The 13,959-nt window shown below is 42.8% G+C and overlaps 1 protein-coding gene across 1 annotated transcript; it reads right to left on the bottom strand.

Annotated features, from left to right (window-relative positions):
- Positions 1 to 10,405: 10,405 nt before the first annotated feature.
- On the bottom strand, positions 10,406 to 11,951 carry LOC119706202 (apovitellenin-1-like). The gene is made up of 3 exons (XM_038149482.1): positions 11,858 to 11,951; positions 11,328 to 11,487; positions 10,406 to 10,693 (listed from the first exon to the last, which is right to left on the bottom strand). Exons 1-3 carry the CDS (start codon positions 11,916 to 11,918, stop codon positions 10,594 to 10,596), a joined length of 321 nt encoding a protein of 106 aa, XP_038005410.1. The 5' UTR covers positions 11,919 to 11,951; the 3' UTR covers positions 10,406 to 10,593.
- Positions 11,952 to 13,959: the final 2,008 nt, after the last annotated feature.

The raw sequence follows: 13,959 nt of genomic DNA, 5'->3' as shown, positions 1-13,959 counted from the left end.
AGTATTTAATGTGGTAGACTTGAATAATGTAACAGGATGCCTGCAGCTAATAAATATGGTCTGGCTTTTTGTAATCTAACTTCTGTTTTCATTGTCATGAAAAAGTAGCAAAGCATTACGAGAAAATCTGTCAGTGAGTCTGGATGGAAACATTAATCTGCCCATCCCACAAACCTTTTCATTATTTCAGAGATGCTTTTGTATTGCCTTAGAATTAGATCAAGACCTTCTGAGGTTTTTAGTGAAAACAACTACCCCCCCAGTACCACCCCCAGTCTAGAGGTTGGTGCACTTTCCTGAGGTGGACACAATCAAAGCTGAATTGCCTTTTCTTCTTGATATAGATCAGGATCCTGTTAGATACATCTCTTGGTCTCCATTTTGGCTTGAATGAATCAGGAATTTTCAGAAATAAAGTATTTCATCTCAACACAAAGAAAAATTGTACCCAGACCTGATGCTTGCTTAAATAGGCAAAGAATTTTTGCAACCTTAATTTCAGCAGCAGATGTGCTAACACCAACAACTGCTCCACAGCTAAATGGAACCTCGCATTGCTGAGGACTGAGGAGAAAGTCACAGAGAGGAGAAAGCCTCAGACCCAGAATAAGCAGGGCAAACCTGCAGCCCTCAAAACAAAACTGGTGTAGACACTGTATGGACTGACCCTCCACAAGTAGTGCAGTGAAGATGGGCTCTTGGAAGCCAAGAGGAGAACTTCCACTGACTTAGATGCATCCAGATTTCATCTGCAGCTTCTTGTCCTGGCTCCTTTAGACTAGTGGGATAAAAAGCCCTTGCAGCCTGTCTGTGCCTCAGGTTTCTAACAGGGTGGACTATAAAAAGAATATTTCCTGACTTTGTAACAATGTTGCAATGATATATTTGTCGACTGCTACACAGGGACAGTGAGGTCCTTGACAAAAGAAGGCTGGGGTTTTCTCAGGTGCTTGCAGGGCATATTGTACAAAGAGATGTCAGCTCATGGGTGGGGACACTTACACATACTCCTAACACATACACTGCTACTAGTGGAATTCTAATTTGTTATCCCTGCAGGATCACGTACATTTGCAAGGTCGACAGGAACTCGTGAGTAGATTTGCAAACTTTGAGCGCAAATCATTATGTGTCCCAAAATGTCTAACTGAAACACTTGGACTCAATGCTCTTAAAAGTCTTTCCCAATTGAAATGATTCTATGATTCTTCTCTGGCTTAAAAGGCTTCACCCAGTTAAGGAGCATATTTTGGGGCAAGTGAAGAACAGAAAGCAGACACCCACAATCCTGCAATGGGAAATCCACCACCTCAGGCAGTTTACCAAATATGTCAGCATTCTGCATATTGTCAGAGAAAAGGAACAGCTCATGAACAGGAACAAAGAAAGAGCTACCTAAATCCACAACGGATGGAAACTGGCAGTGAGTTAAATGGCCTCAGAAGTAATTACAATACTACCAAATGTCACACACAGAGGTGGCTGGGAACCCCTAGAAAACCAGAAAGGGCCCATGGTATCTCATCTAACATTTTAATATTGTACCACAAAGCCTGCAATTAGCACACTCTAGGTCTCAATAACAACCCAAGCAGCTGCTCGCTTTACAGGTGCAGGTGTTCGGTACACTGCCGGAGTCTTGCTGCAAGTGACAGGAGGTTTTGGAATAGTCCAGTCTCACTAAATGACAAATGGGTTTTGGCCCCAAGCATCTGGGCAGCTAAGACTTGAGCTCATAATGAAGTAAGAGAATGCAAAATATGGGAGATGAGAAAGCAAGTGGATTAAAAACCAACAGCCTTCAAGAAGAAAGGCAGGCTTCGACGTCTGAGCTGGTACAAAATTGCTGCCCAAATCAAGGCCGTTTGTGTTCTTTTTTTTTTTTTTAATATGATTTGAAGTGTTGGGTTTTTTTTCCCAATTCACCTCACTTATCTTTCTGTAACAGATTGCAGAAGTTTTGGAAACTGAGGCCACTTTGGTTTGAGACCCAACATGGTCAATATCAATCATCTAAATAATGCATTGTGACCAAAATATCTATTTCCAAACTTCAAAACAGTTTCATTATTAGTAAGAGACCACATTCTTAGTCAGAATCTCCCACTAAATCTAATGAGTAAATATACACCCTCTGCTCTTTACTTCACATATTTTCTAGAGTACATGGGATTTTACAAGAGGCAACTCAGCAACAGATCTCAAAAAAGAAAAGGCAAATGTTTCTCTTGAAATTTGGACTAAATTTAGCTGCTTTGGGGACTAGAGTAGGTCACAGGGAAGGTAAGATGAGGTTCCTTTATCAAAGAAAATGCTTCCCACAAGGTAAATTCAGAGGCTTTCATTTGTATTAGCTTCAGACCCTTTGCAAAGCACTGATATCGAGAAAAGGTGACTACTCACTTTCTAAAAAACAGATCCTTCAAAAGCGAAGTGGATTCAATAATATCAGGAAATAACTGGATGCATCCAAAAGTTACTAGTAAATTCTGAAAAAAAAGCCAAACGAGCAACCCTCTGTCTTTCACTGTGCAATGGAGTTCCTAGAATCTGATGCCCCCTTTCTTTCTCCATTGATAAAACTAATTAATATGAATATAAAAGAACAGCTGTTTCACAAAGAATGCCCTTTCTTTAACCCTCAGTTTGAGGTGAGGAAAACCAGACTGTGAAACTGTGTGGCATCTGCTCAGAGAATGAAACTTGATCAGTGGTTTTAAAATCCATCAAAATTTTCAATCTAGCTTTAAAACTGTTACACAAAATGTCCAAAAAGTCAGATTTGAAATGCAAAGAGCAGCTTTGAGAAACACCATGTATAATTAAATACAGCACAAATGTTTGCCATATATGGAACCATGCACCTGACTTGACCACTCATGACTTCCCTCTGTGCACTGCCTAAACAACTGCTTGACTACAACCACCATTTCCCCTGTCACCCACTCCTCACCCCCCTCCTCAGAACCACAGAAACTTCTACCCATGCCTCACACGGAGAAAACATGCAAGCCATTACAAAACAACGAAGATTAAAAACAAAAGAGAGAATCCAGGCAGGTGTGTATTTGCTTTTGCCTGGGTTTGAACCTGTGGGAGTTACCCACCGTGGGTACAATCACGTCAACTAAAAGGTGTTGCAAGTAAGCACGGAAGCTCGGTAGCTTTCAAGAGACACATATACGTACATACTTCTGTTCTCCTCGTAACCAGCCAGGACACTATGGATAGAGAGGTGCTGAGAAGCAAAGAGGGCAACAAATGCACTGGAAAGTGCAGTGGCACGCCCAAAACCTCAGCTCTGGACAGGGTGTCAGATGTTATGAAATCTAGTCAAAGAACATGGTACTTCTGACCACTTAGGAACACCACCACCAAGTAATTTAAAAACTTCATATGCCTCACCAGAAGAGAGAAAACGGCTTTGGAAAAATCTAGAGCTACAGAAGAGAATAAACCTTGAGCAACCCTTATAATCCCCTAGCTTCCAGGAGTCATGTTTTGGCAACCGCATTGATGGTGCCGTGACACATACTTTTGCACAGCCACTCAGGAGGCTTCGACCTTCCTGAAGCTATTAAAATGTTTGAAACCCCTGCTGATTCATAAAAGAGAGATTACTCTCCTACTCTTCTAATTTTTAAGTACTTGTGCTACTAGACTGATGATGCTTATAAGTCCTTATTTCCACTGTTGTCCAAATAAATACTAATTACTGTCAGTATGGAAACTGCTGGTTTTGTTGAAAATCAACTGGAATTTTATATGACTAAGTTCAAGAAAGGTGGGGTTTGGCTGGCTGAGAAGACTAAAAGCCTAACTCACAGACTACCTACCCAGCAGTGAACCTAGCTGGATTAGTGTGTCTCCTAGAATTCATGCTAATGATTCATCTCCAAAAGCTCTGAAGATCCATGAAATTCATAATTCTGTGGCCTCACATAGACAGAGGAGCCATCCAAATAGTGCTCCCAGCTGTGCTGCTGGACTGGGTTTCCTGATGCTGCTGGCTGCGCCTTCCTTAAAGTGCCTTTAAGCAACTTGGATGAAGCATAGGGCAAGGTCACGGTGATTTAGGCATCTGTGTTCTCTGCTTTAGGAACCTCTGTTCCCTGCTCTTCTCCTGTGGCTGTAAGGACAGGATAAACTGTGGTATAAAAACACAACAGCTGAAATGTCTGCTAAGAGCTGCAGGATAACTACCGGGCTTTGACACAGAGTGTCTTGTGTTCATGGAGAGGACAAATAGTGACATGCATCTTCTTCCTTTTTATCTGAAAAAAGCAAGCCTGTGTTCTGACTCATGCTCTAACAAGTGCCATTACCAGCACAGCTGGAGTAGACTAGAGGCAATCATCTGGTTCACTAACAGCACACACTTAACAGATTATTTTCCACATGTATCTGTCAAAACCCCTAAGAGTAGGTTAGCTGTCCTTTATCCTCAGAACTCACAAAATTCACTGAAAATCATGAGATGTCATGCCAAATCTATTTAGAGGTTCCTGTTACTTGGTTTTGAACTTGTAGGTTTACCCCTTAACCACACGCTTTCCTTACATACACTGGAAGGGAAAATAAACATTCCTTTAAAAGGAAAGCTGAAGGGTTTTGAGGATATAACCACCTATTAGTATCACACACAGTCAGTACACTCAGGGAACAGCCATGCTGCCACATACCAATTTAGGTGCTTCAAAACCAGGTTTTTTATTTACTCAGTTATTTAAGTCAGGTCTGAAATTTGCTTCATCAAGGGAGTCAGTCGTAAACCCTGGTACTCTGTGGGGGAAAATGCATGTCAAGAACTGAAGTACTTTCTGCATTTGTGCTCCATATTTTGATTTTATGTGTTATGACATGAGTCTGCAATGTCTGCATTACCTGCCAGCACTCTATGGTGGATAGCTGCCAATGAGCTGCCCAAAAAACTTCTAACAGTGCCTACTGCTCTTGTCTTTTGATACAAGAATTTTTCTCTAGGTTTACAGGTGACAATTGCCTGCACCATATTTCTAACACTGCACATGAGCTGGCAAAAATTATTGACCTATGGTGAGTCAATTCAACAGAGAAATATTTCTTTTCCTCACTCCTTCAGCCCACAGTGAACCCTCCTCAATAATATGTGATGGAGCAAAAGGCACTTACAATTGAAGCGGAAAATTTTTAAACCTAATTGCTATTAAGAAGTCCAAAGAAGAAGAATGGAGTTTATATGAACAAAGAATGTTTTAGAAACACAGTTAATCAGATGAATGACTGTTTTGGATGAAGTATTGCTTCTCAATAAATAGTTAAGTATTACGTGTCATTTGTACATTTGTTGACATTATATAATAGATTTTATTTTTCTGGGGTATCAAAGTACTATTTGGAAAAATTGGTAACTCCAAATAAAATTATCATTTTCTCCCTCCAGCTAAATCTACCAGCTATTTTTACCAACTAGGACTTCTATCAAGTCAACCTTATCATTAGAATAATAAAAACTCATTTGAAATCTGAAAACCACAAGCCTTTTCCTAACCAGAAAAGGCTAAATTAGTTACTTAGATTGCTAAATAATTGTATGTAGCTCCAACTATTTTGCCACCCAAAAAGAAGAAATAGGAGACTTCCCACTTTCATGCTGAGCAAAGAAGCTGAGAAATATGGGCAACCTGAAAGGCTGAATAAGCCAACAGCCTCAGTGGCAGTTTAACTGACAAAAGGCAGAATTAAACTAAAGACAAAACAGCCAGTGGCCATTAAAAAGGTTTGATTTATGTGGGTTTCCTTCCTTAAAAAAAAAGAAAATAAACAACACCAAAACAAACAAAACAACAAAGTTTTGATTTAATTGACCACAGCTGAGAACAGATTACTCCAGCAGGTCACACAGACACGTTGGCTGTCTTACAGTCCTGTGCCCTCCAAGTATCAATTGCCCATCTGAGCACAGCATTTGGAAGCCGCTGCTGAAAGGAATGGTACCTGGGAGGATCTGTGCTCCACTCCAAAGAGAGCAATCCTTAGCTGGCAGGACTTTTAACATCAGGCACCCCCAAGAAATGCAAAAGACAATGAAGCCTTTGGAAAGAAGAGAAAATGTTACAATCAGGAAAAAATAACTGTCTTGAAGTATTTTTTCTAAGCAGGGAACTTAATCCACTTGTTTTCAAACACTGAGTCACTCACACGTTTTCCCTCACATCTGAAGTTTTTTTCTCTTAAGTGAACCGAGAATAAAATAGCCCCAAAACCAACATCTGAATCCATTTAACAAGGATGCTACTGTAAACCTGAAGATAGACAGCTGTGAATATAAAGGTGAATATAAATGATCTGTGCGCTTCACTGACATGTACAGCAGGTGTACTTGTAAATATTTCTTCTCTTGAGATCTTCAGGAATCAGTGCATGTCAAGGTTGATAGCAAATGTTCTTTAAACCATTTCCAGATACACTCCTGTATGGCAGTGAGCAGATTAATGTTTCTCCCACGAGGCACGGGGTGTACCTGATGTGCAAATCTGAACACCACCATGTTATGGCACTGGGAAACTTTAATACAGCAGTTTTAAGACAGCTACTGTCCAAACAGTTAGCTTGGACTTATGCGGCAATTTTCTAGGTTTTTAAATGGCAAACCCAGAAACACTTTAAGAAACATTTCACAAATAAACACTTTGAGAAGTGGCCTAATCGCATATCACCCCCAAATCTAAATATAAAGAAATCTGCAACACGGGTTCATCTAACCCGGCACACCCTTTCTCCCCCACAAAAAACTATCTGCAAAGCACAGCCGTGGTCACTACACACCCAGACGAAAGGAGTTCCCACCTCTCGGGTGAGCACGCAGGTAAGAGAGCAAACACATGCAAAAAACTTTCTGTGTATTACGGAAACAACATTCAAACCCTCCCCACCCAACGCCGGCCCAGCTGCAGCCTCTCAGCCCCAGCCCGGCCCACGCCGAAACACGCTTCCCCATTCCACGGGGTCAGGCGGCCACCAGGGGGGAATTTACCTGTCCCAGCCTCACCAAAAAGTGGGATTATGGCTGTAAAACTGCTCCTCCCTTCCTCCAGCCACACCTGCCCGACTCCAGCCTCCCCGAGCATCCCCTGCCGGGCCAGGGACCCCATGTCCTCCCCAGGAGCTCCCGCCCCCCGAGCATGCCTGCGCTCCCTGTGCGGCGCCGGGAGGACGCGGGGGATGAGGGGACCCGGCGACATCGCGTGCGAAGCGGCGGCAGCGGCGGTGGCGCTCTGAGTCAGCGCCCGCCCTGCGGCCGGCACCGCGGGCGGGGAGCGAAAGGGAGCGGGCGCTGACTGATCCCGGCCGGCACGCAAGGCTCCCGCCGTGCCGCCGAGCCCCTCCGCCCGGAGCGCTGCCCCGGCAGCCACCCGCCGCATCCTTGTGTCTGTTTTTCGTTACCGACTTCACGCACCCATGCACACACAGCACCCCGTTTGTGATTTTCGCGTTTATGTTTAAAATCTGGGAAAGCCTCTTGGCCAGTAACCCGGGGGGAAGGCAGAGCCGTCAGAACGATGTCAGCTCTGCTCCTTAGTGCGCGTCCAGCATCTCAGCCGGCTCCTTCCTCTCGCTGTGCCTGCCCACACGGCCCTCACCAGGGGACAAAAACTGCGGTACTGCGATGAAATGTCTGCGTGTGTGTAGGTGTGAATACCAGCCGGATGTTTCTAATATTTTACAAGATTTTTTCCAGTCCTTGCCTTCTCAAACATCCTGCGCTAGACTTTTCTGCTGCCGAAGGACTTGGGCTGTTCGTCAATAAGGGCAGCAACCACTGCTCAAAGCAGCACAGAGCCCGTGGCCTGCGTTCCCTTAGCATTAATTAGTGATTTTTCCAAGCGCTAAAGAGGGGAGGGGAGCTAGGAAATGTAAAAGCCATCAAAAATCCAAGCCGCTGAAAATGGTGTAAAGTACCCACCATAATAAATACTTTTCAAGAAATTGTGTTTTTTTGCAGAAATCATGAACACCTGAGGGGTTATTTCCCCGTCTCAGAAACAACAGAAATCTGACATTTCTTAAGATTAAGATTTCATGTTAATTGACTCAGTTGAACCAGTTACACCACAAGCTTTTCCAAATCTGCAAAGTGAATGATAATTACTCAACAAGAAAATTTCTATGACATGAATCTCACTGAAATGAATGCTTCACTTACAAAGCCTCTCCAAGAATCTTGAAGCACTCAGTGAACTCTGGAACAGACATCACATGGGAAGTGATTTTTGTACATATTTTAGAAAGAAATTACAGATTAACTTGTTTATTCCAATTGAGAATTGAGAGTAGATATGAAATATTTTAACATTGAGATATAAAATGGCCCACTCATTACATGTCCCATGAATTTGCCCCAGGGTCCTTTTTGGGATAAAAATCTTTTTTTCCTCTACTCAATCCCAGCCTGAATGCTGTCTCAGCTGCTAGTTCCTATCTTAAAGGATGCTGGTAACATCAGGGGTAGAAGTGGCAGTGGAAGGTTGTCTACTTTGCTCTTCATAGGCTGCCCTGCGTTGTAGATTGTACAAGAGATTCACTACCTGGAAAGTTTTCTACTTGTTTTTTTCAAGCATAAAAATGCATAGATAACTAACTACATGGTCAGGAGATTGAGTACAAACAAACACAGAGATCTACAGTCTGATTCTGTTTTGCCCATCTGCTAAAATCAGACATCAAACTGCTGTTCAGGATTCGTCTGGTTTAGATTTTCTGGAGGTCACATTGCAAAGAAGCAAAAGGATAAAATTAAGTGCACTTAACAAAATGTCAACATTTTAATGTTTTAGCACAGAATTCATACCAGCTACTGTGCTGCTCCAGCTGTGCAGTGATGCAATATAGAAATACCACTGGGTTACATTGGTGAAGTTACACAACAGGCTCAAAATGCTACATGAGGACCCCTATACTTTCCAAACTTTTTCCTACTCTTTTTGGTAGTGCATACAAGTAGATTGAAAAGGCTGAAATGCCAATTTCCAGGACATCAAATTCTTAAAAGAATATTCAGGCTCTTTCATATACTCATGACTTTTACTCTTTCAGAAAGAAGTACTTTTGAAATGCCAAAAGAACAAGCTCTATTCTGAGAAAATTCAGAATGGTGAATTATTCCTTGGGACAAGAGAGGATTTAAGTTGCAGGGCTTCTCCCTTTAAGTGTCATATTTAGGGGAAAAAAAAAAGAAAAGATTGAACAGACACATGGGAAACAAGCAGGAAGAAAGTCATCTCTGTAGCAAAAGAGCTAAAGGACCTGGCTTTTTCATGTGGTAAATATTCTTATCAGCAAAAACGTCTCCTTTTCTGAATCTCCTCCTAAATACAGGTCCATTTACATAATACATATGCATGTTTGTTCACTGTGGCCAGAGAAGCGCAGACTGTCTAAGGAATACGAGCAGCAATGAATAAACCTGCAAAACTTTTCTGCAGAACTGGTGAAGCCATGGGAGAAGGAAGAACTTGCTGCTCTGCATGGGGACACTGTAAAAAGTAGCTGCTGGGACAAAGAAAATGGAAAATGAGGGGATTTTATTCCAGGCAAGTGGTTAAGTGCAAGCTTATAGCTGATCTGACTGATAATTAAAGAAACAACAAAACAACAAAATAATGGGCTTGTTTCCCACTGTGATTTCAGAAAAATTGCCCACTTGCTTCTGCTTGCTTAATGAGAAAGAAGATGGATTTCTTTGTCCAGTGTGGGCATCTGGGCTGATGCAGTTACACAGGACTGATGAGGACCTGCCAGGTCTTCATACACAGTGCTGGGCATAGGTGTCCCTCTCATAAACTGGTCAAGATAGTGAGAAATTTTCCACTCATTTCTCCTTTGGAAAAGCTCATTCAGTAGCCTCTCTGGCTGGCCAATGAAACACACTTCCAAAGACCTGTTTAGGTTGATGGACAGTTCAATTTACTGGCACTTGTTTCCCCAAATTATCTGAAATCTTCAGACGTGATACAAGTACACGTATTTGCTTCCTACCTAACCAAGGAGTGTGCTCCTTGCACAATCAATTGTGGCTAATCTGAAAGATGCTCAGATAGTGCCTCCTCCACCCAAGAAGAATATAAGCTTAGTTAAAAGTGCCTGAACACTCAGGGTTTGTTAGCATTGCCCACAAAAACTTCTTGTGAATCACAGCTGCATTCTCAGCAGGATGGGATGCCAAGGTGAGTCAGATTCCATAATGGTCAATACAAACAACAACTTAAGGAAGTGTAACAACCAATGGTTTGGTTTTTTGTTTGTTTGTTTTTTTATTAGAGGGGCAATGACCAAGCAATTCAGGAGGAATTAATTTTCGAGATTTGGCTACAGAAATACTCTACAATCTCTATATTGCCTTCCCCATGCCCAGCCGCGTGATTTTTTTCCGGGGAGACTTCAGCAAATGCCTTCCATCTTTTGGTCTTTGAAGGTGGGTTCGCTCTAGTGGCATTAAGAGGAGCATCGATTCTGTCTTATTGACTGATCTTGGTCCGTAGGAGGGGCAGGGGGAAAGGACACTGCAGGGTGTTACACACTCACATCAGGAAATGCTGACTTGTCTTCATTTGGCTAATAGCCTAGGACTCTTGTGTACCACAGGTTCTTTATTTTTTCAATCAGCTGTTCAAACATTATACTGACTTTAGTTGCTTCTTTGGCGATTCTCTGTCTGCAGGAGACAACAGAGTACGTGGTAAGACACACAAGTATGTGAAGGTAATCCCCATCTGCTGTAGTTACCACTCTGCCTGTCACCAGGAGTGCAAAGCTCCTCGGCTGTCCTAGAGAGGCTTTCCTCAGAAGACAGGAATAGGCAGTACATGTGTGCCATGAGTTACATGAAACTGTCTCTAGGGTGATCATGCTTTTCTTTTTGTGAGGAAACTCATTCCCCTACCTTGAACAAGACATATGTACAGCTAGAGCCAGATCTGTGATTTGCATCAAGTGATCCTGGCTCACTGAGTACTCAGCCGCTCACAGCACTGCAGTACTCCAGAGGAGCTATTCCCCACCAGCCAGCAGCCTCCTCCCTCACTACCCATGGATAAAGAGCAGTACCTACCATCCCTGTGAACACTGTGTACAATGTGCCTCCCTGGGAAGAGCTTTCACCAGTAGATCATATCACCTCACCCCCTCCTTCCAGCACCTCCCTCCCTTGGTACATCAGGCTTTGGTTGCTGATTAATTTCCCCTCAGATCTCCCCACAGAGACAGCTGATGAGTTTGTTCTTTCTCCCACACCTCCCTCTCCCTTTTCACACATGGCTATTGGAGTGCTAGTACAGAGCTTTCCATACCTGGCCGCAATAACTGTTGGACTCTGGACAGTATCCAACAAGAACTGACTGACTTTCGGGGACACCTTGTTGACAGCTTCATAGAAGTAAGATGCAATAGTCTCAGGGATAGCCAGCAACTCACGACGGTCTTTCTCAAAGATGGACTTTGACTGCACTTCTGAGAAAAAAGGCAAAACCCCATGAGGTTTCTCATGTCTCTTGTGTCTCTGGTATCTTCCCCCAGCTGCAGGGGAAGAGATTTGAAATTCTGAGATTCAGAGCCTCTCCCAGAATTTGCTCTACAGCATTCAGCACCCTCTCTTCACCCAGTCATGGGTATCTAAGTCATAGACCTTCCATGGCAGAGTATTTGTACCAAGTATGGGCAGTTTTCATGCCAAGTGTCTATTCACTTGTTCCACACTGCAAAGCACTGTGTATTCATGGTCTTCAACTGAATTACTTCACTTCATTCCTACTTCGTGATGCATGAGAACCTGTAGAGATGAGCTTTGTCTCAGGTAAACAGCAAAGCTTTTCAGACTTACCGGAGAGAGTGGTGCTAAGGAGCAGAATCAGAGCTATCACCAATGCCCTGGATTGCAGCATGGTTTGAGTACCAGTTCTGCTCTCTACACAGAGACCTGCAGGAATCAGCATACACTGTTTGGGTTGTTTTCAGAGAAATAAAACATGTTGGTTAAACACCAGATTTTTGCAAAAAACCTAACCAATAAACGAAGACAAGAACAGAAAGATCATGTGCATTTCCTCTGAAGAAGTGAGGAAAAGGCAGTATAAAAATGTTGTCCTTTTCTTTGTATATTCACAAACATCCACAATAATAACTTTCAGAGATCAAAGAAATATGGGCAGTTAAAGCTAGTTATTTTATATGAGAGCTAAAATCCCGTTTTTGCACTAAGCAAACCAGTAAAAGTGCCAGAAGTCAGAATAGGTTTCCAAAATGCTTAAGTACAACTGAAAAATTCATATTGTGGGATTTCTTAATTTGATTTGTTTTGGTAAATTGCTCTAAAGAACATTTTGCTAGTTAGTACGTCACATACAATGATCATCTTAGTGATCCAGTGATCTGAGTACTTTCTCTTGCTTTAGTTGAGGAAAGTTCCAAGTAGCTAACTAGGTTCCCTTGTCTTTTTCACTCTGGGATTAATGCAGTAGACAGTAGCCTAAGCAGAACAAGCTCCCAAAAGTGAGTGAATGCAAAATTTAGCTTCATCCAACTTCCTTTACTTTTGTCTTTTAAAAAAGTCAGAATTGGAGAATTGAAAATTTGCTACTTGGCACACTGAAAATACGACATTATATCTAAACAAGCTTCCAAACATGCTGCACTTAAAAAGGTGTTTAGAAATTAAAATTTATTTATGCCCCAGTTAGGGGCTGCATCACTCAGAGGAACATGAACAAAACGTTGAACATAGGAATTGCAAGGCAAAATAGACTGAAAGTCTATTATATGTGAATGTTTTGCTAAATCCTGTACCAGGAGGTTATAAATCAAGTCAGGTATTCCATCTTATCCCCCAGTAAGGAGATTTCCATCCATTTTTATTTCCTTCTGTGCAGATTACCTCCAAAAGCTACCACCCAGTTCACTAGATGTTTGCACAGTTGCTCCTTTATTACCCTTCCTTGAATTTTAATCTCAGAGCCAGTTTTTCTCCATGTACACAAAAGGCAGAAATTTGCTTCCCAGGAGCATGAAGAGGTGCTCTTACCCACTTTGGAACCTGCAGTCCCTGGGGTAAAGGCACCTGGGAAAAGGTAACGTATCTCCCAACACTGAAATTCTGCAACTCCCACCATGGGCTTGACCCTCCTGTGTCTTAGGGAGCATCCATCACTCAGCTTCAGAGCAGGTGACCCCAGATACTCCCACCCTCCTCTATTTCAGCACCATTCCTGGCTACGGAGTGTGAGAAGGGCTCATACTTTGGTTCATAGTAGGAGATGGGGCAAAATAGAAGACTACCTCCACTTGCTTGTCTATGAGCTAGATACACCAGTCACAAAGTCCAAGCCACCCAGAACAGAGTTCAGCTCTTACCTGTCCTGCTTTCTTTCTTTCTCAGGCTGAGGTAGGTGCTCATCTGAGACCCCAGCATTTATGCAGAACTAATATAGTGGTAGCAAGGGGTCAAAGGTCCTGCTTTGTTTCCCCATTTGCTGTTTTGCAAGCACATCCAGCATAGTGGGACAGGCAAGAAGCTGTGGAGGACTCTGGACCTGTTATTGAGATTTGGTAATGGAGGGTCAGTCTGACCTGAGCCCAAGAGATGTGGAAGGCAGCTTCTGGGTCACTGAGTCCCCTACTTTTGCAGGCAACCATGTCATAGAGGCCCCTTTCATAAACTGACCAAACTCTACATTAATAGCAGCTAGAGCTGGGCTAAATTTTGCTCCCATTCTTCCTGTGCTCTTACCCCACTGCTCTGACTGTTGGCACTTACCTGCAGCTGTTACACCAGTTTCCTCTCCATTTACAGCAAATGCATTAACCAAATGGTGCACAAAGGTGTGTACCCCTCTCACGTTTCTTTCCCTGTGACCGACTCTTTTTGCACAGGCTGACTAGATGAGAATACACCTGAGACAGCTGTCAAAACTATGCGTTGGACTCCGT

The sequence above is a fragment of the Motacilla alba genome, chromosome 1, assembly GCF_015832195.1.
Source record: "Motacilla alba alba isolate MOTALB_02 chromosome 1, Motacilla_alba_V1.0_pri, whole genome shotgun sequence".
NCBI lineage: Eukaryota > Metazoa > Chordata > Aves > Passeriformes > Motacillidae > Motacilla > Motacilla alba.
The sequence above is the reverse complement of the archived record's forward strand: the minus strand, read 5'-3'. Positions and strand labels throughout refer to the sequence as shown.